Here is a 27,622-nt window from a genome sequence, read left to right as displayed (position 1 = left end):
TACCGAGCCCAAATTCAAAGTCGATTTTCTCGAAAACAAAGCCTCGAACGAAAAATTGTTATTCTATATTTTCGACCTCTTTTTTCGCCTAGAATCACCCCCTTTCCGCTTGTACCACCAGTTACCAACCACCCTGTATGTACGATGTTATGGCATAGAAAATCGATTAACGTGCCAAAATGCCACGTGGCTCGCAAGTTCCAATGTGTTTCCCAAGTTTCACCTGGTTTCCTCATCGCTCTGCCATTGTATTCTATCATCGTTTCATTACACTGTCAGCCAACATTCTATTCATAGCAATTACCACTTCCCATCGTAATAAAAGCCCGAGTTTAACCTTCTTTCGGTCTCTTACCTCCTGCTCCTCCACTCCAACTGAACTCAACTCTGTTCGTACTTCAAATTAGAATTAATTAGACGCTCGAAAAGGTAGCCTAAGCTGCTTTGCGTAAAGTATAAAAATTATCGCGTTAAATGCAACCTTGACGGTACAAGAATCGTTTTCTTTCCTTTTTTTTTTTTTTATTGTTATGACTTTGATTTTTAACTTTGGCAAATTTCTTCCTTCTTCGCGCACCGGGTCAGAACGGATCTCCAGCGAAGTTCTGTCCGCTTCTTTGAATCTTGTCGAATTGAAATGAGAAAGAAGTTGGAATTCGAATTTTCAAAATAAATGACGTATCCGATTTCCATCGAACGTTCAGCACTTTGAAACAGACGTTACGGAACGACTGGGTCAGAGTGGACCCGGACGGTTAAAGCATCGTCGGTCTGTCGATCGTACGGGAGAAAAGATTCGATTTCTTGACTCGTTGCCTCTTTCCAGGCGAAACGGTCAGGATGCGAGCAACTCTGTAATTTCTTGGCCGTTGCCTCGATAATGAGGCGGTGAGTCAGTCGTTTAACACTAGCCTCGTCCTCGACTCGGTGTGTTCGATTTTTGCTCAGAGGACAAGCGAGCGTAAAAGTCTGAATAACGCTGGAGCAATCGAACAAATCTTTCGTTTCGATTTTACTCTGAAACTTTATAAATTAAATTGTATTGTTAATTTCAGTTAATTTTATTCAATGCGTGTCAGCAGATACAGATATATCGCATTTAGAATTGAATTTTCGTTTAAACATTTCTGACATCCAATATGCTCGGTATCAGAAGGATTTGTTGATCTTTCATTTCCTTTAGCTGCCATTAATTTTGAAATGCCAATGACAATCCATTTTTAACATCCTTTGTATCTTACGAAGTCAAGAAATCACGGCTCTTATCGTTAGTTATTGTCAGAAATCTAAGCGACAAATAATACAAATTGAATCGTTCCTCTCAGTTATCACGTGGTCTTACACGGACACTCGTATAGTAGCCGTATCCCTGCTCCATAATTCATTTCATCGTTACACGACCGACATGTACACGTGCTTTTTCATGGTACGCGACACCAAAGCGTGCATCGATCCCACGACGATCGAATGGAAAAAACGTAGATAGGAAAATGGCCCTAGACAACTTTCAAACTACCTTGCGTGCTTTTTTATTATTTCACGAGTAAAGATCGTAGCGAGGAATTAGAAAAATTCCCATCACACTAAACTGACTATAAGAAATAACTTGGAAGATTTTTGCGTTTCGTTTTTTTTGCGATCAGAAATCGTCGTTATAATTCATTCTATCGTCTTCTTAAGCTTTATCTGTTGTTCGTTATTCGAGTTAGAAAATAACCTGGATATTTTATTCGAATCTGCATGACAAACACACCGACGTAGAATACAAATCGATCGAGATCTTTTGTTCGTTCAAGACGATCGTCGAAACGTACGAATGTCGTTAAAAGACAGTCTCCTCCAGATTTCTTCGCTAAAAAATTAGTGTACCTCCCTCCAATAGTGGTTGATATCTCTGCAAAATTTTAGGCCGGAATACGCAGCAGTTTCTTTGGAAAAAATTCGAGAAGATTTAGACCTGGACCTATCTCGTAGGTCCTCCGTAACTGTATAACGCTGTAACTGTCTTCCGCGACTAGGTATAGTCTTCAGTTTTTCTCGAGGTTTGATAGGTGAACTTGTGGTAAATATCTCAGCAAAATTTTACGTCAGTATACGTAGTAGTTGGTTTGGAAAAAATTTGGGAAGATTTGGAACTGGGCCAATCTTCGCCCTGCATTTGATAGAATTGGTTAAGAGCCATAAAATAACGAATAACGAATTCGATATTCGTGTTTCGGTAACAACGGTGACAAGGCTGTCACCGTCCAGGCGGACGTCGTCGCCCTCTTTCCTTTATCGATAAAACTTGCCTAATTCGGGGCGGTGCTATTATTAAGAAAGCGAACCGATGAGACGTTTGAACTCTCGCAAGAGTGCAGCCTGTTACGCGCCCCTAGCACCACTTCTAATTTAGAGATGGGTGGGATGACCTGTATTCATTCGGTCCTATCAACTGACCTTGCTTTATATCGTACGCGTTGACTATCGCAATTTCCTTAATATCAGTTTAGAAACGCGCCTTTATCTCACAATGGATGCCCAAGCACTAAGGGAAGCGTATGATGATACTCCTCTATCAAAGTTAATTGCGTTCGAGTGGCACGAATGGTTTAGAATTGCGTGCTAGATGGAACAACCCATTGTACCGTAGAATTACTTTCTTAAAGCTTTTTTAGTAGATAAATTAGACGAATAGCATGTAGATCTAATAGGCGAACGACTTTAGTAGATCTCGAACTAATAACGCACCTTGCGCGTCGCGTGTTTTCACTAGACCATACTAGATCTTTATTTTAACGTTTGTTTATTTTGATGTCGCCACGTTGCCATGTTTCCGGTCGATGAAAAATATTTGAATTGGGTCGTAGGTTGTTTGGTTATTACCCGGGACATCGTGATTCGGAAAGGCAATATTTCAGTACGAAACGTTCACGTTTCTTTGCTGTTTCCGCAAAAGAGAACATAACGATACGTAAGTCCAGTTTTACTAACAGTAGATACGCTTGTCATGATTTTGTGTCTTAAAAATAGGCATAAATATTGAGAATGAGAGAATCAAGCGACACCCTATATATTTTCGAATAAATCCCCAGCCACATAAGAATTGCAACCAAGAAATAACTAAGAAAAGATGTCAGAAGGAGCTAGATATTTATTTCTGAGCTAAGAATCGACCCAACTAATCACTTTCCAGACCTTCGTAGTTTGGCTTCTTAGAGCTATCGTTGCTTCCGGGTGAGAACGACATTCGTTTTTCGCGATGGGCTTCGTAGCAGGCCTAAATCAGCACTGGTACCAACGGCTCGTTAACGAAATAGCCACTGTTCGAAAGGAAATGTTCAATAGTCACTAACGATCACAGCTGGTCCAATTCCCTAGCTGCCGATAGACACTAGAAGTGGCAATTCGATGGCCTAAATTCGAAGTCAAAGACGCGTGTCTGCTCGTGGACACGTTGATACGTACCTAATGTTACCTTGTAGAATCGATCATCTCTGATTCACGCTACAAACGATAGGTTGGTATGCTACGTTGTTATAATGACTTGTAGCGTTAAATGGAAAAATAATCGTATTACTGGCGTAAAATTATTTTAGTACGTTGAAATCAATTTCAAAGTAATAATAGACCTGTATTCTACTTTTCCACTTCTTTGAGATTGGAAATATTTTCATTTTAGAATTTTACACGCACGCGTCGATGTCGATATTGTCCACAAATAACCTACAAATTGTTTTAGACTAAGAAGATAACCTCGAATTAAATTCGTGGTTAATATTTCACGATATTACAATGTTATCATGTAACACTAACCTTACTCGGTCAGATGACCGGTTTCAAAATTTCATCTATAATTAAAAACTAAAGTAAAAAATTTTATGTAAATCGTTATATTAACAAAAATTGAGAAACTGATCGATCAGGTAACATAAGAATTTACCTAAAGTCAGAGGAACAAAAGAAATAGCAATGAACGTAGAATTTTAAATTAAGGTCTGCTAAGGTTAGTGTCAATGATAATAATATCTAAAAAAATAATCTTCGTATAAATAATCTACGAATAATACATTAATATCTGTAGACAACGTGGCAATGATATTTCACACTTCATTAGGACGAAAATAACTCGATCGTTCCAATTGGTCTGAAAAGCCGATAGTCCGGATAGGAAAAAGAACCAGGCGTCGAGTAAACCAGAAGCTTCCGGTATCGATTTCTTGCGGAGATCAAACGGCACTAGGGAATTCCTAATTCCGCGGGAAAAAAACCGTTCCGCTATTATATTTCTAATTGAATTGCTGGTCGATGCACGAGATAGCTTTCAATATGATAACAAGTCTATTACCAGGCATCCAGAGTAATACTAATATTCTTTGCATAGCGAAACACAGAGGCAGATGGAAGAGTGGAAATACCAGAACAAAAGTACCAACCTAGAGAAAATTTAATGAAACTTTCTTCGGAGAGGTCGAACGACTAGTAGATAATTCTCTTCTGGTGGATAATGTGATTCGAACGGCGATAATGTTAGGTTAGGTTGGGGATAAACGTAGGATTAGACAGAGTTTGTGAGGTTATACATCGAGAAATATGGCGATGAAGAGAGAGTTCCTGTTTCGTTTCTGTAGTTCGCGTGTGGCATTGAGAGAGAGTTTTATTTTATTCTATAATTAGAGTCGTTTAAATAATTGTAATTTTTAATCAGACGCGGTCCGAATGCTAATATTCTTCAACGTTCGGAGTTTCGACAAAATCCTTGAAATCTTCCGTCACGCGCTTCACGCTGTCGATTAGACAAAAAATAATTCCAATATTTTACAATAACATAGAATACAATTAAAGTAAATATTTAGAGTAATTAAAGCAGAATTACGATTAAGCATGATTTTAAAAGGACAATTTTATTACTTACCAGCTTTACACTTGTCGTTCAAAAACACCTAACTCCAACCTAACCCTGAATAACCTAAAACCTGATTAGAATATAACCTCCAAATGTCATCAAAATCTTCCTCGAGTTTCGAGGTTTCAAAAATCGGTGTCTTTTATCATACGCTCGAAACTAGCAATTCGTTGAAGATACAATTACATCGTTTTACAGCGATACAGGAAAACCACTCGCTTGACGAAGAAAAAGCAGATTCGTCATTTTTGTGGAATTTAGATAAAGATCTTTCTAAACTTTCAAAATTTCAAAAAGGTCATTAGAAACCTTCTATCGTACGCTTCAAGCTACCAATTAGTTAAAAAATTATTTCCATCGTTGCACGTTAATCGGAGAGGGCTGCTCGTTCGACGCAGCGCTCGATAATTCCAATATATTTGACAACTAATCCAGGAAAGCTATCTAAACGAACGTAAGCCGGCTACCATTCGGCGCAAAGCAGATTTTCATCGAAATCGTATGAAATTCCAATTAGAGGCAATTTCAAAATCGCAATTCTATCAGCGATCCACCCGGTATGCATCTCGTTCTAATTTCGTTAATGAATTCTGCTTTCCACGTATCGATCTTGATCGCGATTCGAAACGCCCACGACGTCCGGCCGTCCATCCGGCTGCTTCCGGAAGTAGGCGTAGGTGACCGAAATTGATACGAAGGAACACGAATCCAGAAGTTCTCGGTTACCTCGTTGTCGTTTACGTGTCCTATCGCTGCTATGTTCAGAGGCAAAACGTCGTTTCGCGTACTACGAAACAATGTTATCGGTTTTCGTTCGATAGTAAAGTAGATACACGTACCTTCTGACGCACGATGGACGCGCGTCACGGTACAGTGGAGATAGACGCCTTAGCGAGAAAGCTGCTCGTTTTTTGATAGACGAAAAATTTCATATTACGCGATAGAAATATCTCTACTGGTAGTATCTCGGAAACCGTTTCGATAGAAACTTTGCAAGTTTCTTTGTATCTAAAATTTCTCCCCTCTCTATATACAGGGTGTCTCATTTTTATTTTGCCAAACAATGACGATACATTGTACGATCAAAAGACACGAAATAAATAATTTCTATAGAAATTAGCTGAAACATTTGCGTGTACATTGTAACGTGAAATTTTCCTGAAACTTGGCTTCAAATATTTTTATAAAAAATATCCCTATTAATGTATCCTATAAAAAGGTAATTTCCACCTAACTGTTTCTGTTATCGTAATATTTATAAAAATGTTATTTTAAGTAGCTTCGTCGCTGTAATTACCACCGGCAGCAGTAGACCGATAACTACGATATTTGTTTCATCTTTACTTCGTTAATTTTACAACAGCTCTGACTTGATTCACTTATACGCGGAATGTACATGGAAGAAAGAGAGAGAAAATTTTATTTGCAGGGGAAGAGACGGGGGAGGGATTCATTGCCGCTGAAAGCTCGCAACACTCGCGGGGAGTTTGATCGTGGCAGATAATGTGGTTATCGTGTGCGCCTGCATAGGAAACCATTAGGGGCGATGCGCGAAATTTCACCGGAAGCGGGATAGCCGCGGCCTTTCAACCCGAAAAACAGCCTTTTCATCCACGGGTTTACAAGTTTTGCCATGTTTGCGTGTAAATATCATTTTCACAAAATTAATCAGACAATTTCCGAATAAACGACGATAAGAGTATAAATATGTAATATTTATGTCGGTTTTTGAAGTCTTAGGACAAATTTTTGGAAATTTTCTATTAAACGCTCGAAGCTACCGATCGGTGAGAAAAATAATTCCAACGTTGCGAATTAATTCATTTTGACGAAGGGAAGGAAAATTTATGAAATTCCACGCGAACATGTGCAAGTGTTTTTCAATTTTCAAAATTCCAAAATATCTTTGGGAATCTTTTGTCGTACATTTACGAGCAATCGGTGAAAGAGAAAAATAATTCCAACGTTGCAAATTAATTCATTTTGACGAAGGGAAGGAAAATTTATGAAATTCCACGCGAACATGTGCAAGTGTTTTTCAATTTTCGAAATTCCAAAATATCTTTGGGAATCTTTTGTCGTACATTTACGAGCAATCGGTGAAAGAGAAAAATAATTCCAATATTCCAAATTAATTAATTTTGACGAGAAGGAAGAGAATCGATCGAATTCCACGAAAAGGCGTAAAAATCTCTTTGAATTTTTGTAGTTGCAAAAATTCTTTGCCAACTTCGCTTTCATATACTCGACGGTGTACCAATCAGCGAAAAAAAAAAATAATTCCAATATTCCAAGCTGACCGAGGCATACAGCCGCTTTGAAAAAGAAAAACCAGCTTCGCTATTCGGAAAAATATTTCGTCGAATATTTTCGTCAAATTTCTGTAAACTCCGATTCTGTTTAAAAAAATGTTTCGTCCGATATTTGCGAATTTGCAATAAACATTCACGGTTTATTTATATTTATATCGTTCTATTATACAGTGTGGTTGGCAACTGGTGGTACAAGCGGAAAGGGGGTGATTCTAGGCGAAAAAAGAAGTCGAAAATATAGAATAACAATTTTTCGTTCGAGGCTTTGTTTTCGAGAAAATCGACTTTGAATTTGGGCTCGGTACGCGTCCACTTTATCGCGTCTCGTTATAACGGATCTCGCTGTAGATCGTTGTCTCGATAGAAAAATTAAAAAAAAAAAATTTTTTTATTAACCACCAGTTACCCTGTAGATAAACAATGTTTAAAATTAACTTTCCTAATTAAATTAATCGCAGGAGAAGATAAAACAAAGCGACGAAATGTACGAAACGTTACGATGTTACGTATGTTATTCACCGTATTCTTACACGGTCCTCGTGTTTCCTGTTTTAAATACAAGAATAAATAAAATATACAAATTTTTAACGACCAACACTGTTTACCGGTGTTTGTTTCGGCATTTGCAATTTATTCGTTCTACAATATATAAAACATACAATTTTAAACGACCAATACTGTTCGTCTTATTCGTACTTACAGTCTACTTATTTTATAACCTCGCTGTATTCGTTCGTCTCTTACGCATCAGGTTTCCAAGATCTTGCCAACATAGCCAGTAGAGCGTAGAAACAATTTCTTTCTACTTTATTCGCTTTCTACGCCATCAGTTTAGAACGCAGACGCGATTCTCTCTCCCCTCCTCTCATCATCCTCTCATTCTTATCAACATAAATACACGCTAGTACACATCGTGTACTTAGAGCGGCGCATCCTCTGCGGAAGTGCATATTAATGTTGTGCATCACGTTGGCTGCGCGCGACAAGCGAAATTGTTTTTAAACAACCCGCCGGGCTTTATCGCCGGAACCAATCGTAATGGTTTGTGGGAAACGAGTTACGATTTACGATTCTTGGAACGTTCGAAAAATACATTTTCAGGCCGATACCTTGTCAGATCATCACCAGAATAACACGAAATAGCATTGAGAATAATAATTTATTTTCATCTAAATTCCATTAAATATATTTCTTATCGTTATGGCCTGATAATAATCTCTAAATCCTTTCCAATTTTCTTCCCATTCCCCCCTACCCGTACCATAACCTCAAATGGAACGAACAATGACTATTTATAAAGGAATTGTTGTTTGTAGCTTGGAAAATCTAATTGATCCCAAGTTTCGGTAAAATTGGATTACTTATCTAACTCGGATTTCATTCTGTATGATAACGGATGAATGATTATCCCAAACTTATTCTACATTTAACTGTGTAACAGAGAAAAGGAAAGAGATGAATGGTTTAATTCAAGTCGAACTTATATCTTCGAACAGAGATGTTTAGGTAAAACAAACTGTACAGGAAATTTAACCCAAACTTATCTAAATGTGAATAGCCAAACGCGGAACTGGTCTTAAGGACAGACAAATCTGATTCAAGTGGAGAAACTTTTACCCAAACGTAATTCGAATCTAACGCGAGAGTGTAAAAAGATACGCCGAAATCTAATGGAAATTTAAACCAATTCTAACCTAACCTAAAATTTAACCTATAAACTTAACCTTGCGTATATGTATAGGAAACGTGATTTCTAGTTGAACCCACAAATTAAATCGTTCTATGTGAACGAACCTACTATGATACAAGATGAATAAAAGACATAGATAAGCATGGTGTCTCACCATCGTGATTCAACCTGACAGCATGTTTTTCCATGGCGTAAAGGGAGATATAACGGCTACTGAAAGCTATTGCCACGATGTGACGACAAATGGTTTCAATGTTGTGCCCTCGACGTGTACGAGTCACGACTACGTAACATCTCGTGCGTTTGCACGGTAATTGAGTGCTGATGAATCATTCGTATTAACAGTTGCATCGATTTTCTTGCCCCTCGGCTGCGTTACACCGCGATGACTTTGCAATACGACAAGTTCGTCGACCGTTCGTTCGTCTCGTGTCTTCTGTTCGCGTCGAGCGATTAACTATACAGGCTGGCGTAATCGTTCGTCGAAACTCGCGAAACGGTGTCCCATTCTCGCTACTTTCGAAAGCTAATCAACTTCTTATACAACGCTAGATCGTTTCGTAGATAAAAAATGTATTATACAAATATGAATTTAAATTGAGATTAAAGACGACGTACGTTCGATTTAATTTAAAATAGAATTACATATTGCCATAACCTCTCAAAAATGATTGGATTAATAATTAAGTCGAACCAGTAGATCCAAATAGACCAAAGTAAGTGGTTAATGTGAATTTGAATTGAGATTAAAAGCAACGTAGATGAAATCCAACGAAATTTAAATCTTGATTATAGCCTAAACATTAAATTATAAAATCAGAATACAGGTTAAGTTAAATTTGGATCTAAATATAATACCTCGTAACTCTGTCCAACGGAACGGATATCTAATTCAAAGAGTAATTAAAATATAGTGGAGACGTAATTTAAATCTATTGAAAATTTAGCGCTGTCATAACCTAAGCATAATTAGAACGTAACCCAAGCCTGACCAAAATCTAATCAGAACGTAGCTGTGAACGTAATCCAAGCACATTGCCGGAGCCTGAAATCCTAACCTAAATTTAGCCTTATTCTAAAGTTCAATCAAAATCTATATCGAACCTAACCTAAACAATTGAAAAACAATGCTCGAACAATTATCTATCGTCGCAACAAAGTAATAAAGGAACTTGTAACAACAAACAGACAATTTCTCGAGTTACAGGTTGCTTCATAACCTAAAACATTAAAAAGCATATTCGAGCAATCGCTTATCACATAAAATTCTAAAAAAAAAAAACTTTTAAAAACACTTTTTTCAAATCGTGTATTATTTTCTAGAGAGTCAAGAAGATTGGAAAGTTATGGAAAAAAGAATGACGAAACTAGGACTGTCCCATTACCGGTTGATTCATTATCCTAATGAAGTGCATACCAAGCTCTAAAATCGGTCTCGGAAACGTCTTCCAACACGCGAATACTTTTTCCCTTTCTTTTCCCCTCAATTTATAGAATGTTTTACATAATCAGTTTAAATATCATGCTTAAAGATCGAGAAATTGTATTCCCAGCCATTAATTATGTACTTTTTAATGCAACACAGTTGGCAATTATATTCAAGTTTTTCTTAGAGGTTGCGAGTCCCGTCGGAATTTCGATTAATCCAGTCTTCAGTCTGCCATCAGATAATCGAGTTTCTACCGTGTTATTACGCACACATTATTTCTAGTAATGTTATACGTGGCGATCGAGTCGACGTAGAATTTGCCACGATAAACTGTAACATCGAGCTCGAAGGGTTCGACTTCCTCGCTTCTTACGTTTAAATACATTTGCATTAACGGTATCAGAGCATTGACTGCGAGTAATTTATTACGAGTTCGTTTGCATTTAGATAAAGGAATAATTTCATAAATTATTTTAGGTTAGAAAGGGTGCCACATAATTTGCTGTTTAAAAGTTTCGTACGAGCGCGTCAATAGGAACGACGCATGGCAGATTGCCTGACGCCAGGCGCCCAACTGCTAAATTTTTAAACATTAGTTACTCAAAAATGGAATGACTTTGGATATATGTTTATTAGACATAAAATACCCTTTTTAATAAGCCACGATTTATCGTCTATAGTTTTGTAAATATTCGGTATATAGTGTGTCTCGAGATAAATAAGAATTAAAAGAAACTTTTACTCGTATAAATGGTAAATAGACTTTCACCCAAAAGACTTCAAGTTTCGACTATACGCATAACTAAATTTCACCCGTTTAATCGTATTCGTCAAAATCTAAATGTTTGTAAATGTTCGCATTCTAATGACACGAATCAAGAAACTAACCTAACCTAAATACCCAATACCTACCCTAACCTATCGGCACGCGTAAATATACCAAAGAATCTCTGCGGACAGATCTTCCGTCACGTCCTCGTCTAACAAAAACCACATACCTGCACATTGTGGCGTAAAAAATTGCAAAGGCAATCACGAAGCTTAGCGTAAATCGGGTTCCCCTCCGTTGGATCCATTCTCGGGCAATAATCGTCGGAAGCAATACGTCGTTTCGCGTGGCTCCCAGTACGACGTTGCCTAACTTCTTCCACCGACGTGCAATTCAACTTCAGAAACTGCTGTCTGCTGTACATATATTGTATTAAGTCGCGATACAAAGTGCCGCGCCAATTTCCACCCTGTCGTCGTTCGTTGCTAATAACTGTGCCCAAGAATCGTTCGACGACTGGAACAGGCCTTTGTACAGTTGCCTGGCAGCGATACAAGGGTAGGAACGACAAAGAGCACGCTCTCGGATAATGCCAGCCGAAAGCAAAGGGGACTAAACGGCGGACGCGTTGTGCATGTGTTGCCGTTAGAGTTTCAGGAGTTACAGTACTCCTGAACTTTGCATCGGTCTGCTGTTAATGTATCAGGCAGCTGTCGAATTGCTGTTCCTATATGGCAACTAAGCGAATGCGGGTTTTGCCATTAGGTAGTATCGAGAAAATCCGCGATCACTTAGTTGCCAACCCAATAATCACATTTCTTTTTTTCCAATTTCTATGAAACCAGCTGTTTTACGTGGATTAATTTCGATTGTTTCCGTCGCCGCTTATCTATGATCTCTGAGACACAGGATATATCAGATGCACGCACCGGGTACAGTAACTAACCAGTAGGAATTTGCTTCATCCGCAAGATATCATAACGATCGTTATACTTCAGACATTTCATATATTTTTGTGCATTTTCTGCGTTACGTGCGATTCTACGCTTTCGTGATTCCTATTCGACGCACTTTTCTCTAATTTACGATCAACGAGGTCGTTGAATACGGCCTCTGAGAAGCTGGCAGCTGCACTAAAACTCACTTACTTTGCGAATCGCAATAACTCGATACCGATACTAATTTGACGCTCGTAAAACGAAACGTTAATTTTACGGCTATTTTTCCTATCTCTGATAATGAACCGTGTCGAGCATTTAATGGCCCGGGATCTTACAATGAAAGCATCGGCATTGCTCGTTGGCAGTCATCGATGCGTAGTAAAAGTGGCAAAAAGAATCGATGCCAACCGCAGAGTGTCATTATCACCGATGGATGGAATTAGGTAACTGAGTTACTAACAAGTCGTTAACGATTCTCCGGGCAGAGAGATTCTGTTTCAGAATGCATCGCCCTGGGATCACGATCCGGGTTTGTGCAATGGCCAGTGAAATCCACGTAGGCCCGGTAGAAATTATTAAACCTGTTATAGACGGGGTCGTTTGTTAATCAGGGACTGCTTTGGTCACGGAGTTGGTAAATCAATAAAGACGAGTTAATTTTAGTCAGATCGTTTGACACTGCCACGAGCAAACCGATAACCCGTTAAATCTTGAATGGAAATTGTAATTCCACCAATATAATAAACGAATATAAATGATAAACATGCTACAATGAGTTTACTATCTACGCTAGCTTCGTATCTGTAAGCTCATACAATGTATTTGCAAAGTAGGTAAATATTTGTATATATTTTGTGACGTAAAAATCGCTATATGAAGGCGTGATCAAGCCACAATCAACTGCATCAAGATAGAATCACGGAGATCACCGAGTAGTTGCCATTAGAATCCAGAGAATTTGTTGCCAATTTGAACGAGACTGTCCAGCAAGCTCGAAGCAAGGCTAAAGAGTACTTGTCACTAGAAGAGTGCTCGTCACGAGATCTCAGAGTAGCAATTTCTTAAAACACCTTCAACCCGTAGAATACGCTGCGTTCAGATCGCTGATGAAAGTGCGACATACAGGGTGGTTGGTAACTGGTGGTACAAACGGAAAGACAACCATCTACAGTGAGATCCGTTATAACGTACCAGACGCGTACCGAGCCCAAATTCAAAGTCGATTTTCTCAAAAACAAAGCTTCGAACGAAAAATGTTTATTCTATATTTTCGACTTCTTTTTTCGCGTAGAATCGCCCCCTTTCCGCTTGGTAACCACCAGTTACCAACCACCCTGTATAAAAGAAAAATCGAATGACGTGGAAATCGGCCCTAAACGAAGTCTAATTCGTGTTTCAGAGGCTAACCAGAGGGAGGAGGTCGAAGCTGTGGCCAACAATGCTCAGATCCTGATCGCGGAGCATCAGGGGCCCCATAGGGGTGGGGAGGTGGTGGAAGAGAACAGCAAACGCATCCATCCGCGCTTGGTTACGATCTCCATAGGACGGTAACCGGTTCGTGGTCCTGGAGGAGGCTGGCGATGAGCATGTTGAGCATACTACGTAGAAATTGGGCACTTCGGGTGTCGGTGGTGCTCAACATCTGCGTGTTGCTCTACGTGTGCGCCCACTTCGGCTCCTCCGGGCCCTGGATCGAGGAACCGCCGACAAATTGGGCGGCGCCGTTGCAATCCGAGACCTTTGGCGCCGTGGACCTCGTAAATGGTACTCAAAAGGGCGCCACGTCGTCAGCTGTGCCTGCCATCAAGGATGCCTCGAACAAGAGCGCACGCGGTAACACGACCAGTCTAGCCAGGGCGAGGTTGCTCACCACGAGGCCAACGACCAACGAGGCCAAGGCTGATAACAAGAACGGCGACGGGCCAGAGCACAGGCATAATCAGACGGTGAGTGGAATTCCTTCAGAGTTTTTGGCTACGCTGTAGCGAGCAAAAGTAAAGTTCAAGCGCGTACATACGGTCAGATGCAACGCTGTATTCGTACACACTTTACGCCTTAAAGGGGAATACACGCTTTAAACACTTAGCTGACGCTTTGAAGGGGACTAAGTTTGTAAAAGTTGGACTCGAAGCTATTCGAGCCGTGTCGAGAGGCTGAGGCATGGAAAGAGACAGAAGGATGGAAAGGTCAAAGACTGGACTCATGGCAAACGAGAAACAGAAAAATAGCTCGCAATAACGCCTTGCTTTCAGACGAGTAAGGGAAAACCCAATACAATACGGTACGATGGAAAAGTGGGGGAACATTCGCTCGCTTAGTGCGAACGCGCCATAAGTTGTTCAAAGAGGAACGTTACGATGTGCAAACAATACGCGCATTGAGACTCAAATAATTCAGCTTCTAAGTAAAATTACCATGGAACAATGTGTGCATTATTTTGAAAAGAATAATCTAACGCAAGCTATTCAGCCATCTTTCTAGCGGTTCTTGGTAGTATCGCCCATATTTAAGATAATGCCACGAACCAAATAGAACACAGAGCAGCTAAAAGTGGATTTTTTGAGATCGTCTGGACGAGCTAAATAAATATAACGATGATACAATATAATTGAGAATTTAGAAGGCTAATGTATCCTGTGCCTCAAAATTTCAACAAACTCGTTGTTAGCGGTATACTCGATTTTCCACAAACAAAACCATATTCGTTTTTCCATATATTCCTATATCAAACTGCTTACACGTACACGTATAGCATAATCGAAGAGAGGTGGTAGAAAATATTGCCAACAAGTTGCAAGAAACAAGTTTTCTTTGGCCAAGAAAAAAGAACTTGTGCATCACAGCGTAGTACAAATTCATAAAAAAACAAAGTGTACTTGTGGAAAACCCGGTACGCGTCAGCTGCTAGTTGTGAAAAAAGCTCAATGTTCTGTTCATCTAGGTAGCTAGCATGAACAAAGGCCGGGAAATAATTAACCAATATCTGTTGGTATTTCTATTTTTCACTATAGAGACGACGTTATGACGATGTAATGTTGTGACTTGTAGCACTGTTGATGACTATTTAGCGAGGTAAATTGCACTTCGATTCTATACCATAAAACGACTAATTCTGATTCCAGAAGGAAACACGTCGCTCGAAAAACTGATACTGAATAGTCAATGGTAGTAGGTAGGTCTTGATCAAACCAGATCAAACGAAATCGACTGAAATCGATTACGGTCTTAGACCATAGATTATAAACATTAAGTATCAATGAATTATTCACAGGTTGGCTATTTATACCGTCAACCATAACCAATTTCACGGATCGATCGTTGTTTCGATCAACAGCTCTCCGCGTACCATTTGCTAGCATCACAATCTTCAACAGATTACCCCGGCTTCGATCGATAATCACGTTCGATGCCATGCAAGTAACGTGAATCGCGCGCGTTGCAGCGATAATTGAGCAAAAAACGACGAGAGAAATCTCGTCCTATCGGACTTTCCATCAAACCACTCGCTCGGATCTCGGATGACTAATCCGTTCTACGACATCGTTCTACGTCTTGTGTTTCTGGGTGAAGTTTAACATTGTCGTGTGAACACCACTTCCGAGGTAATTATCGAAGGAAAATAGATGCCATTACGGTTGATTGTGCAGTTGGTTTTAATTGAGCGTGGTATTGGTCGTGGAAAATTGATTTCAGTTGCACGTGGAAAATGTGAAATTGATGCCAGGAAAGTGATACTAATTGAGCGTAGAAAGTGTGCAATTGGCCTTGGAAAATTGATTCCAATTGCACGTGGGAAATGCGAGACTGATGGCGGAAAATGGATTGCACATTGGATATGGAAAAGGTGGAAATTGAATTTGAAGTTGAACCCAGATAATTGATTCTGATTGAATGTAGAAAATGTGCAATTGATTCCGGAAAATTGAATCTAATTACACGCGGAAAATTGATTCCGATTGGATGTCGAAGATGTGGAACCGAGCCTGGAAAATCAATTGTAATCAGATATGGAAAATCGAATGTGCAATTGATGGAAGAAAATCCATTCACACGGGAAATGGGAAGTATGAAATCGTTGGTGGAAAATTCTATATGCAATTATATATGGAAAATATGGAATTGATCGTGGAAAAACGACTTTAATAGTAAATGGAAAATATGGAATCGTTTTTTAGAAAATTCGATAATTGGATATGGAAAATATATCTTTCGCAAGAAGCTACTGACGATGATAATACTAAAGAAATTATAGTATGTAATATTATTTTTAATTATAATTACTTATTAAATATTTTGGATTTTCATAAAATTAGTAAAGTTCAAAATTAATCGTGAATCCTTTGATTTCGTGACATCGAAGAAATTACGTTTCGACAGGGTCGATGCAAGCTGTATATGACAGGAATATGAGCCAAGTAGAGGGTTCTTGGATTACAGAGTGTCCATCGCCGTGGATATTTTCTGTCCCGGCCTTATCTCGCCAGATCTTATCGCGCAAAAAAGTGTATTCTGCCCGAAACGATCGACTTTCATCCAAAATTCAACTGTTCTCGCCGCTGGATGAGAAGCGACTCGACCTCGTTCAAAATCCTGATCATTGGATAAGATCTGTCGACCCTTTCAAGAAACTACGTCAGGTTCAGAAGTGGTCGCTCTTACATTGTCGTATTACATGCACGGTAGTCACGATAACGTTCGTGAACTGAGATTTCAGATACTAGCTGCGACCAGTGTAACCATTTTTAACATCAACTGTACGTTACCTGATTACCCATTCACATGCATAACAGTTCAACATCATTCTAGTAACCGCGTTGAAATTGTTTAATCTACCATGAATATCTGAAGTATCAAGTTACACTATTTACCTTCGAACGTTTCGAGAAGAACTTTAGTTCGCTTAGCTCGTTGATAATGGGAACGGCAATGACTGGAAAATTTCCATCGGTAAAAATATAAAAAGAGACGAAATTTAAAATAAGTAATATTCGTGTCCAATTTCGAGACACTTGAAATTACGCCGGATAAGTTTCGTCATCCAGAAGTCTTCGGAAGTCTGTATAATTCACCAATTGTTCGATATACGTAGGTCTAAGGTTAGTCGTTTAAGGTTAGGTTAGGTTAGGTTCCCTTTTTTCGCGAATCAAGTTTCTCACAGTTTCCTAGGGGAGCGTAGAGGAATTAAGTCGCGTAAAACCGGGCTCGGAAGCCACCTCCTACCGCTTTGCAGTTCAATATTTCAAAAGGGAAAACTTCAACGTGTATCTCCGCCCGCCCCCTTTCGCCTTTCCCCATCCCGTCACTCTGCAAAATTGGAGCGAAAGCTTTTACCATCTCCTTCTACGACCTTTCTGATGGATACTGCTGCAAGAAACTGTATCTAACAATAATTTAGTAATAAAGGGGAATGCCGGTAATGTCACGCGCAAAATTCAGTATAGAAGATTGTGAGGAAGTAAGCGAGGCAACCGTTGTGGTATTATGTTTTATCGAGAATAGGTTCAAGAGTGAAATTGCATCGTGTGACCTGCTTATATACAGTTACATTGTATTTGAAATCGTATTTGTTTCCTATATCTCGGTGTAAAGGAACCATTATTCCCTAGGAGTTTGTCTAGGGATCCCTATAATTGACAAACATTTTCCTTTCAATTGGAATCACGTTTTAAGTTAGATTAGATTTTCTAATTGACTTTGGTTTGGAATAAGTTTCAAGCGATGTCTTACCTCTCGCTTGAGTCAGATTTGAAGACCGATATTCTTTGCCAGGGTCAGAAGGCCTCGCCTCGGTTCCGCCAATTAACCAATTTGGCATTCCTGTTACAGGCAAAGAGCGGTTTGCCGGTCGTTCAATCAGCGATGAGCCTAAACGAAGCGGTGCAGTGCAACGAAAAATCCTTGGAACCGAGGAGGGCGCAGCGAGGTGATTACTGGGTCCTCTATAATTACGTGCCGATGAGCATAACGGTGAGATGTTGGGAAAGCGTGACGTACACCACGCACGCGGATTACACGTTCCTGGACAATCTGGAGCCGTTGCTGGAGCGATGGAGAGCGCCGATATCGATTGCAATGCACGCCCCTGGCACAGACTTCGCGGCGACCCTCGACGCCATCAAGTACTCGAGAAACTGTGGCAGCTCTCTGGTCTCCCAGCTGGTCACCTTTCATGTATTCTTCAGCAGCAAACACGTGCCAAAAATGGTGAGTATTAATGACTTCCTTCCTCTCTGTACCTTATTTATGTCCTATTTGTTGGACCGATTAGTGTTGCATCTACTTTAAATTACTTTATCGTATCTATCCTCGGTAGATCGTTATTATGGAAGTGTACGGTTTGAGATATTGGAAAAGTAATAAGTATAATCGAATTTAGGTGCTATTTCAATTTTATTTCTCCAATTACAATGGGTTTCTCTCAACTGCTCTTAAAGATCTTAGAAAGAGCAAATAAATTATTCTACTTCACACAATCCTTAGAGATTTCAATTTACATAAATAAATAAATAAATAAATAAATAAATATTCTCTTACATCGACTGCTGCTTTCTATACACCTATCAAGGCGCGTTCCCTAACCTCCAAAACCTTCATAGGTTGCTTGATCAACATCTTAGGTTTCACAGCTGAGTAGAATTTTGGTTTCCCATACTTAAAATGAAAGTACTTAAAAAAGGTTGGCAAGGTTTCTGGTTCTATTACTAAACAAGAACACTCTGGATCAAAAACCATCTGTTCCCTAAAAATAGGCACCACAGGAGCCACGATCTCCTCTTCCATTTCAGAAACAACCACTCTTTGCGGTATAGGCTCCACAATTTTCTCCGTACGAGTAATCTTCTCAACAACAGGTACGTCAATCTCTTTTGGTGAAGGTTGGACGATGTTTACGTTGGTTTGAGAACCACCTTGGCCAGGGTGGATCACCTGGACAGTCTTGGTGTGCTGAGGACCCATTATCACGTTTGCAGAAGTTTGATCGCGTTGAGGCTGAATCACGTTCAAAGTCTGAACTCCTTGCGAACCTGGCTGGATACTGAGAGTTTGAACAGAGTTTGGAGCCTGGATGCTGAATGTTTGAAGAGGTTGTGACCCTTGGATGGTGAAGGTTTGGACTTGAGAACCTGGTTTGATGCTGAAGGCTTGAAGAGCTTGTGGACCTTTGATGCTTAGTGTTTGAACTCCCGGAGAACCTGGCTTGATGTTCAACGTTTGAACAGGTTGCGAACCTTGAATGTTAAGTGTTTGAACAGATTGTGGAGTTTGAATGCTGACAGTTTGAGCAGATTGTGAATCCTGGATACTAATAGTCTCAGAAACTCCTGAATCCTGATTGATACTCAAGGTTGGACTAGATTGATCTTTGATGCTGAATGTTTGAGCAGGTTGTGAAGTTTGAATATTGAGAGTTTGAACAGATTGTGGATTCTGGATGCTGACAGTCTCAGAAACTCCTGGAGCTTGTTTGATATTCAGACTCTGAATATGTTGTGAAGGAGTTTGAATACCGAAACTCTGAGCTTCTCCCAATGCTTGGTCCATTAAGAATACCGATTTTTTGGATCTCTCGGTGTCTTCTCCAGTCTGTTCTATCTCTAGCTCCTTCTTGTTTAATTCTTCTTTGATTTCTTCTTTCTTCTCCGCTGGAACTGCTTGACATATCGTCAAGCCAAGTAGTGAAAGCACGAAATACGTGTTAAAATACATTTTGTTGAATTTTTGATGTATTTCTCCGTGAAACTGTGAAGATTCTGGAGATGAGGCTGGTTTTTAAAGGAATCCACGAGATTTTCTCGGCACGTTTGATATGGAAACCACTCACGTTTTGAAAACACGAGACTGTGCTGATCGTGCAGAATTTCGATGCTATCGGGTCACTTGTTGACGCTTGCCGGTGTATTCAGTTCGGTCGAGTTTCCACTGCGTGACATTCACGCATCTTCCGCTATTTTGCTTTTTATTTTCATGTTGTTCATTGTATTTAGACGTATGTTATGACGATGTTACTTGTGATACCAGGTCCAGTATTCAAGTCTTCAGATAGGGATCGCAGTGTCGTTTGTATTTCGTCAAGTTTCGGTTGTAAACTTTTTCACAGCAAACTTTTATTTTTTCTAAATAATAAAAATTTTCGAATAAATAAACATTTTTGTTGAACATTTGACTTAAAAATTGATCGTGTAATGTAATGAAGACTAAATTAAAAATCAAAACTCTAAAAACTTATCGATAGAACAACATCCCAGAAATATTTTAAAAATTACAGAAAATAATAATCTAAAAAATTGGCCTACTTTTTCCTAAGGATCCAAAAAGAATATAAAAAGATAGTTATATAACTCACTTTTCGACAGTCTTAGTCTTAAGAAGATGGGACTAACAACAAGAGCTCAGGTCTATTTCTACCTCTTTGCAATCAAACATTTTACTGTAACATGTTTAAAAAAAATTTTCAAAATCGTTCTGTCCTTTCACTACCGTTAATAACACGTCAAATCTTTGGTAATAAGTTACAGAAATAGAATTGAACGAATTAAGTAAGGTAAGTGGATAATATTTTGCAAAAGTGAAATGACTTGGAGACAGGCGGCATGAGAAAATAGATTGGCAAGAGAAGCACTTCCTGCGGCTGTACTTTTCTGTGGCGAAACTCTGTTATTAATTCCTTCTGTATCACGACGTAACGTCGATACACGTGCACGTAATTAATTAGAACGCGAAATCACGATTGCGACTCCTAGTACCTCGAAATACGTGTACCAATTACACGTGTGAAGGCTCTACTTTGTTTCCAGGACGACTCTCTTACTGTCGTATTATGCATGCACTGCGGAAAGAAATAAACAGGCATTCCCTATCGGCCGCTGATTGGTTCCACGGTTTAATTACCACTTTCCCGACCTTTCATCTTGTTCCACTTTTTATTCTGTCTCGACAGAAAGTATTGCATCGTCTTTCCAATTCTGCCTATTCGATACGCATCTCATCTTTTCTACTATCTTCGCCTAGAGTCTTGAAAATGAACGTTCGAGAAAAATATATTCTAGGGAATTTACTAACGTACTAGATATCTGTTTTATTATATTCACTGAAGAAATAACCACCATTATCGTTATTACGAATTTTCAAAAATATTGGTCACTGGAAATTATTTTCTAGTAAAAATTTAGGTAACTACAAAATAACTAAAAAATAAAATAGCTATAAAATTATCAAGTATAACCTTATACATATACCGTCCAGTCTGTAAGCTGTTATTATAATGTGTGGCACAATCTGCTTTCTGAAATAGGTACCCCCGACCGAGAAAGTTATGTCTGACTCGTATAACTGCACGCTGGGACCACCGTGGGTGAATGTCACGCTTTCAAAGATGTATAAAAACGAGAAGAAGCTGCTGTACCCTGTGAACGTCGGACGTAACATAGCCCGTGAATCGGCGCCGACGTTCTACGTGTTAGCAAGCGATATCGAGCTTTACCCGAATCCAGACTTGCCCGCGAAATTCCTCGAGATGATCAGAAAGAGGGATCAGCCCGCCCTCTACAAACCTAACCCCAAAGTTTTTGTATTGTCCATCTTCGAGGTGGACGAGAAGAGTCAACCGCCTAATAATAAAACACATTTGGTAAGTTAGAATTGGAAAACCTTGCAAATTTTTAATGTTAGAAATGAAATGAAAGTATTCTTATTATATATATATAAGAACATTTTATATTTTTAATGCTGGTATTTCAGTATTAGTATATACATGTATATTACAATGCATGCCTTGAAATAAGCATATTTATCATTTAATCAGATGTTGAAATATTGGAGAAGAAAGTTACTAGATTGTCACTGTTCTATTTAACTACCATGTCGGATTGTACTTTCGATCTAAAACTTTTATTTTGTGTTAACCTTTTACGTTGTGACATTCGCATACAACCAAATGCCGCTATGCAACCGTTCACTACAGGATTTTATTTCAGTCCACGCACGGTATATCAATAGTATGCAAAGTATCCAAAAAGCTGAAGATTAAATAACTTAAATAATTAATATTCTTTATTCTAAAATCTTATTTACGATTAAAGCTATTAATTACTCATCGTTACAAGTTAACCTCAATTACATTTACCCTAAACTAACTTAACCTAACTTAATTTCGCTCCAGATATAATCTAAATCTAACCTAATCTAATTAGCATTTTAATTGGCAAAAAATGCGAAATGTCTGCACCATCGTTATACAATTTTTATATCATTCTTTTTAAGCTGGATGCAGTGAAATTGCACGATAAAACGTATTTAATTACCGGTAAGAAGCGATCTTCACGTTTTTTAATCAGAGAAATACATTTTGCTGAACTTGGTTCATTCGCATTTGACATTTTAGTTGAAAACTGAACTTGGAGCTAATTAAACGGATAGGGAAGAGAGCAATGACGGCTGCATAATATCCGACAATGCGTTAAATGGCATGAACGCGAGGGTCGTTTAATCAGTGGCGCTTCCTTTGACCGTGGACCTTGATACGTACAATTAGCAGCGTTGCTGTGAAGTGCAGCTGGTCGCTGGCCGCACTTCTATGAAACATTCAATTCAATTCCACCACTTCTATGCACTATTCAATTTCATTCCATTTTTTCAAACGTCGAACAAGCCTTATTTCATTAACCGTGATACACGCTGCCTCCTGCCCCCTTTTTTTTCAAAGCATAAGCAGAGAACTGCGCCTCTTCAAACGGTGGTAAAACTGTAATTAGAAACGGTGAAATTATAGTCGCGTAAGAAGACGTTGAACCCGGATACTTTTGTAAAAAATGTTGTAAAACCGTTATCCTTTCGATGAATTATTTTTATGGCAGAATTTTATGATTATATTGTAACGAAAACTACCTTGTGCAACTAAACATAATGAAAATAACACACTAAATGATGTTATATAAATAATAGTATACGACTGAGTTAAATCAAAAGTTCTTAAACATTAGTATTTAGTTATATTAGCATATTTAAAAATCATTTAAATTAATAATAAAGATTAATTAAGTTAATCTTTGTAAAAGAGAAAAATTTATATGAATTGCGATAAAAGTTTCAAATGTGAAAAATCACTTTTTCGTTTCCAAATTTTCAATACTCAATATTACCGTAAATTATATTTATCTATTGTCAATTTCTTGTTAGTAAAATTATGAAAATTATAATAAACAATTTTCAACTTAAGAGTCCTTTTCTCCTTGCTAAAATTTCAATAAATTATAAATTATGCGATAGCCACGTGTTTCTGAAGTAAACGGTATAAGTATATTTCTATATATGTGGACTTCCTACGTATTCTTGAACAACATATATATGCATATGTATATATATATAGTAGTAGATATATATTTATATCTACTTTATATACTTAAAAATATGTTTTCAGAAATTTTGAAAAAATAAAAAATGTTCTCCTTTCGTATAAAAAATAACGAAATAATTTAACAAATAATTCTCATTTCAGGCTCAGATGCTGAAGGCCGGCACGGCAATTCCCTTCCACAAAAAGTTGTGCTCCGGCTGTCATAACGTTCCTCGAAGTAAAGAATGGCAAGAAGCTGCGGAAACGGAGGATCTTCACGTGTTTCACGTCGGTAAGAGGACAGGCAGTTTCGTTCATTGGGAGCCGATTTTTATCGGCAGCAATAATGATCCTCTGTACGATGAGAGGCTTAGCTGGGAAGGAAAAAGCGACAAAATGACACAGGTACAAATGATTTCCGGCTTATAAAACAACTTGTGTCGATATAGTCACGACCTACTTTTATTTTTACTCGAAACTTTCAAAATATTCGGTAGAATCGCAGGCAATAAATATTTCGCAAAAAATTCGTGTATTTATTTTCATGTATCGAGTGATTCGTTCATATATCAATATCAGTGAGAAATAATTTCATGTAGAAAGTGATCTGACACTCTCAGAGTTAATCTACGTAGAGAGTCTATTCGTCCCTAAATTCGTGAAAGTGTAAACCGTTTATAAAAAAAATATTTCAACATTTGATGCACTAACAAGTATGAATTTTTTCAAAGAAATTACCGCCAATGCGTTTCATAGACTATGAAACGAAAATGGCGCCATTTGTAAGAAAGATTTATTGATCAATTCTAAAGGGATTTCACGTCATATACGCCAAGTTCATAAACTTAAAAACGGCAAGAAAAGGAAAAGAGGGAAAGAAAAGAAAAATACATACAAGATTTGCTAAAATAAGATATCGACAGTGATGCATGGGAAAATAAAAGATGACCGAAAAACCGTCGATTCATGTAATATTCATAAAACAACCTCTCCAATGCGATTTCTCTGAATCATTAACCCAGTTTGACTTTCGTTTTAGGGTTACGCGTTGTGCGTCCTTGACTACGATTTCCTCATCTTGGACAACGCATTTCTGGTCCATCGTCCAGGCATTAAGATCTTCAAGAAGGATGTTCACCGGGAGATGCTGACAGCGAAAACGAACGCCTTGATAAGAAAGATCATCGTTCCAGAGTTAAAAATTCTATATGGAACGAGAAAAGGCTGTGCCGTGTAGCCCGTGGAGAAACGAGCACAGCGAGTGCTCCACAGGTGTTTTCCAATTAAGCGGCAGCACCTGAGATCATTCTTGACACCAAGAATGTCCGAAGCTCGGCAGAAGATCAACGGCGGTCATAGCGCTCAAAGACTCGTTTTAATCGCCCGTGACCATAAGGACCACGCTCGTCAGCCATTTCTGGCCGTTTCCGGTGTCGAAACTAAGTTAAAGAACGTTCAGTGCGACTAACAGATGTCCACGATTGAAAATAATGCCAATTGAACGGTGCCGAAAGTAATAGTTACGCAGGTTAGGTTCCGAGGACGCAACCTCGCTAATGTTCTCTCCTCGTTGAAGCAACAACGACGAACCTTGTTTCTCCCCTTGTTGCTGAATGTTCCAAACGATTTCTTCAAAATGCATGGAACATCGATAAAAAGGTTCTTGTTATTGCTTCGACGAGGACACAACTTATGGTTTCAAATTTCTCCTATGATCGTTAGTTCCTGCAGTTCCTCCTCGTTTCTCATCGCTGACTTCTTCATCTTCTTTGCAGTACAAAAGTGTGATGGCAGCATTAATTACAGAAAAGAGGGAATATTAATGAAAAATCGATTTGTTCAGAGAGACTCAAAGAGTGGTATAAAAAATTTTGCTTTCTCACGATGATCATATTACGTAGTTCGTCTTCGTTATGAAAGGATCTTGTTGCGCATATTTTCACTTGAGAACGCGTTAGGGCGAACAATTGTACATATTTAGCGTTTTAAAACGGTGCCTCGTATATACTTGTACATTTACAAGAGTGTTGTGTGGTTTGTCGGTGAACGCGTGCATTTTTTTTCTCATTCCACGATTTCCCCAAAGAGGAAACGGAAGCCGTTTCTAACGCGAACGACTGTGGTCATAAAAACATGCCAAAAAGAAAAAGGTACACTGCTCAAGTCGACTAAGGAACACAGTGTTCGCATAATGAGAGAAAGTATTTTTACCTTTTTAATTGCTGTTAATATTATTATTTGGAGCAGTGGATGTTAATAACCAAACAAAAACTCTGTAGCTCGAATTTAGATGAAAATTGCATTAGACTCAAAAATTTGGTTTCTATAACTGCCTAGAAAATTTATTCTTAAAAAAAAAGGAAATTATGAGAAAATTATTTGTTATACCAGCGTGCAGAGTTTTATACAATTTACTGCAAAACCGACTGAAGCCGACGTTTTGTCGACTTAAGTTTTAATTTTATGCATTTACACGAACATATTCGAAGCAGTTTTTCATTGTTTTTAAAGTCAAGTATCTTGTTTAAAAAATAGAAACATACGAAACCAAATATAACTACTAGGTAGTGGAACGAAAAAGATATGAAAAAGGATGATCCATTACGCACTTGAACAACACGTATGAACTACCCTTATATTTAATTAACGATATAGTTTCGTTCTTGAACGAATACCGTGGTAAAAAAAAAAATCAAACAGGGACTATTCGCGAATATTTTACTCTCCCAAGACTGAAGAAACATTTGATAACAGTTTACTAGAACATTTATCCTAAAGATCTTTAATTAAAGAACGTCAAGTCATTAGTTATTTAATGATTCTTTTATTATAGTATAATCAATTAAGGCTAATATATTAACCTTTCTTTGTATATCTTTCTTCTATGTCTGATAAAAATGAATTGGTGCTTCCAATGCTAGATAACAATTACAGCAATCATGAATGGAACGTTGCATTCGCTTTTGCCATTAAAACGAACATTGCATTCGCTTTTACCATTAAAACGAGCATTGCGTTATACAAGATTTCTCATAATTAATAACAAAATCGATAATTAAGCTCTCAAACATTTTTTTTTTTTTTTTTTTGGCACGTAAAAGCGCACCTAAATTTTGTATCATTATATATAAGAAATAATAAGAAATATTCATAAAAACGTAAAATATTTTTAATAAGCAAGGAATTATTTTTTCGGCCTTGATAAATACAACTTTCAACACAATCAAAATTTAATTAGACGTATAGCTCACTAAGTTTTAATCCCATTTTTATCAAAAATGAAATCCCCGATTAAAGAATGTTATTCCAGATTTTCGATATATTTTTAGTTATAGAATAGGGAATTGTTATCGATTTTACCATTGATTATGAGACACTTTGTATACAATGGAAATTGAAGAGAGTAATAATAAGTCTCGTGATGAATTTCACTCAGCTAACTAATCATTTGGTATCATTTCCCACGAAATCGTGCAAGATCTATTTCGTAACTGTACATTATTTGTGCTAATACTTTTACTCGATAATTACTGGCGAGGATTACGTGTGCGGAATATGTTGAAGAAGGAAGGCAAGAATTTTTATGCAATTGCTATTTGGTGTATCATTATACGAGATCAACTTGAAAAACTTTTCTTTATAAATGTGTCGAATGGTGTATGAAAGGACAATGTAAATATCTCTATATGTTTAAGTATAAGTACATAAGTATGACGTAACCGGTACTACTTTTACACGATTAATTAGTCACTAAATGGGAATTCGGAATTCTAAAAAGATATATTGTCATGAAATGTTCGACGTATCGAGATATTTGTGAATTTTCAGTAACATTATTTTTCAAGCCTTATAGATGATAAATCATAATATTTTATCGAAGAAGATAGCATAATGGTACATATTTATGTCTGCTATTTTCGATAATCAAAACTTTGTATGTATCTGAGACGGCTTAGTTACTTATATCAACAAAGTAGTATTCCCATTTTCTATTTTATTTATCATGTAAAGCCAACAAAAGAGAATGCCATTGTTTAATGTAATACTTTTATTTAGCCATTTAAATGTTATATGTATAATATGAAAAGAACATTCTTGTGAAAGGTGGGAAAAATAATGATTAGGGATGAATTTTAATTTTTAACTTTTATTTTAATCGGATTGTGCAATTAATTTCCATCGTAATGGATACCGTGTCAAAAAAAAAAAAAGAAAAGATTGTCAAACAATGACGGTAAATGAGTGAGATAACGATGAAAAATGT

General features: G+C 37.9%; 1 protein-coding gene across 1 annotated transcript in view; it reads left to right on the top strand.

Annotated features, from left to right (window-relative positions):
* Positions 1–26,162, top strand: part of LOC117214412 (beta-1,4-glucuronyltransferase 1) — a 58,269-nt gene extending 32,107 nt beyond the window's left edge. The window contains exons 2-6 of the mRNA XM_033460509.1: positions 13,426–13,972; positions 17,853–18,230; positions 21,319–21,654; positions 23,521–23,763; positions 24,398–26,162. Coding sequence (XP_033316400.1) covers positions 13,607–13,972; positions 17,853–18,230; positions 21,319–21,654; positions 23,521–23,763; positions 24,398–24,595 — 1,521 coding nt within the window. The 5' untranslated portion in view covers positions 13,426–13,606 and the 3' untranslated portion in view covers positions 24,596–26,162. The remainder of the gene's footprint in view (positions 1–13,425; positions 13,973–17,852; positions 18,231–21,318; positions 21,655–23,520; positions 23,764–24,397) is intronic.
* Positions 26,163–27,622: the final 1,460 nt, after the last annotated feature.

The sequence above is a fragment of the Bombus bifarius genome, unplaced genomic scaffold (assembly GCF_011952205.1).
Source record: "Bombus bifarius isolate JDL3187 unplaced genomic scaffold, Bbif_JDL3187 scf7180000009200, whole genome shotgun sequence".
Taxonomy (NCBI): Eukaryota; Metazoa; Arthropoda; class Insecta; order Hymenoptera; family Apidae; genus Bombus; species Bombus bifarius.
This window is presented reverse-complemented; position numbering and strand designations above follow the sequence as displayed.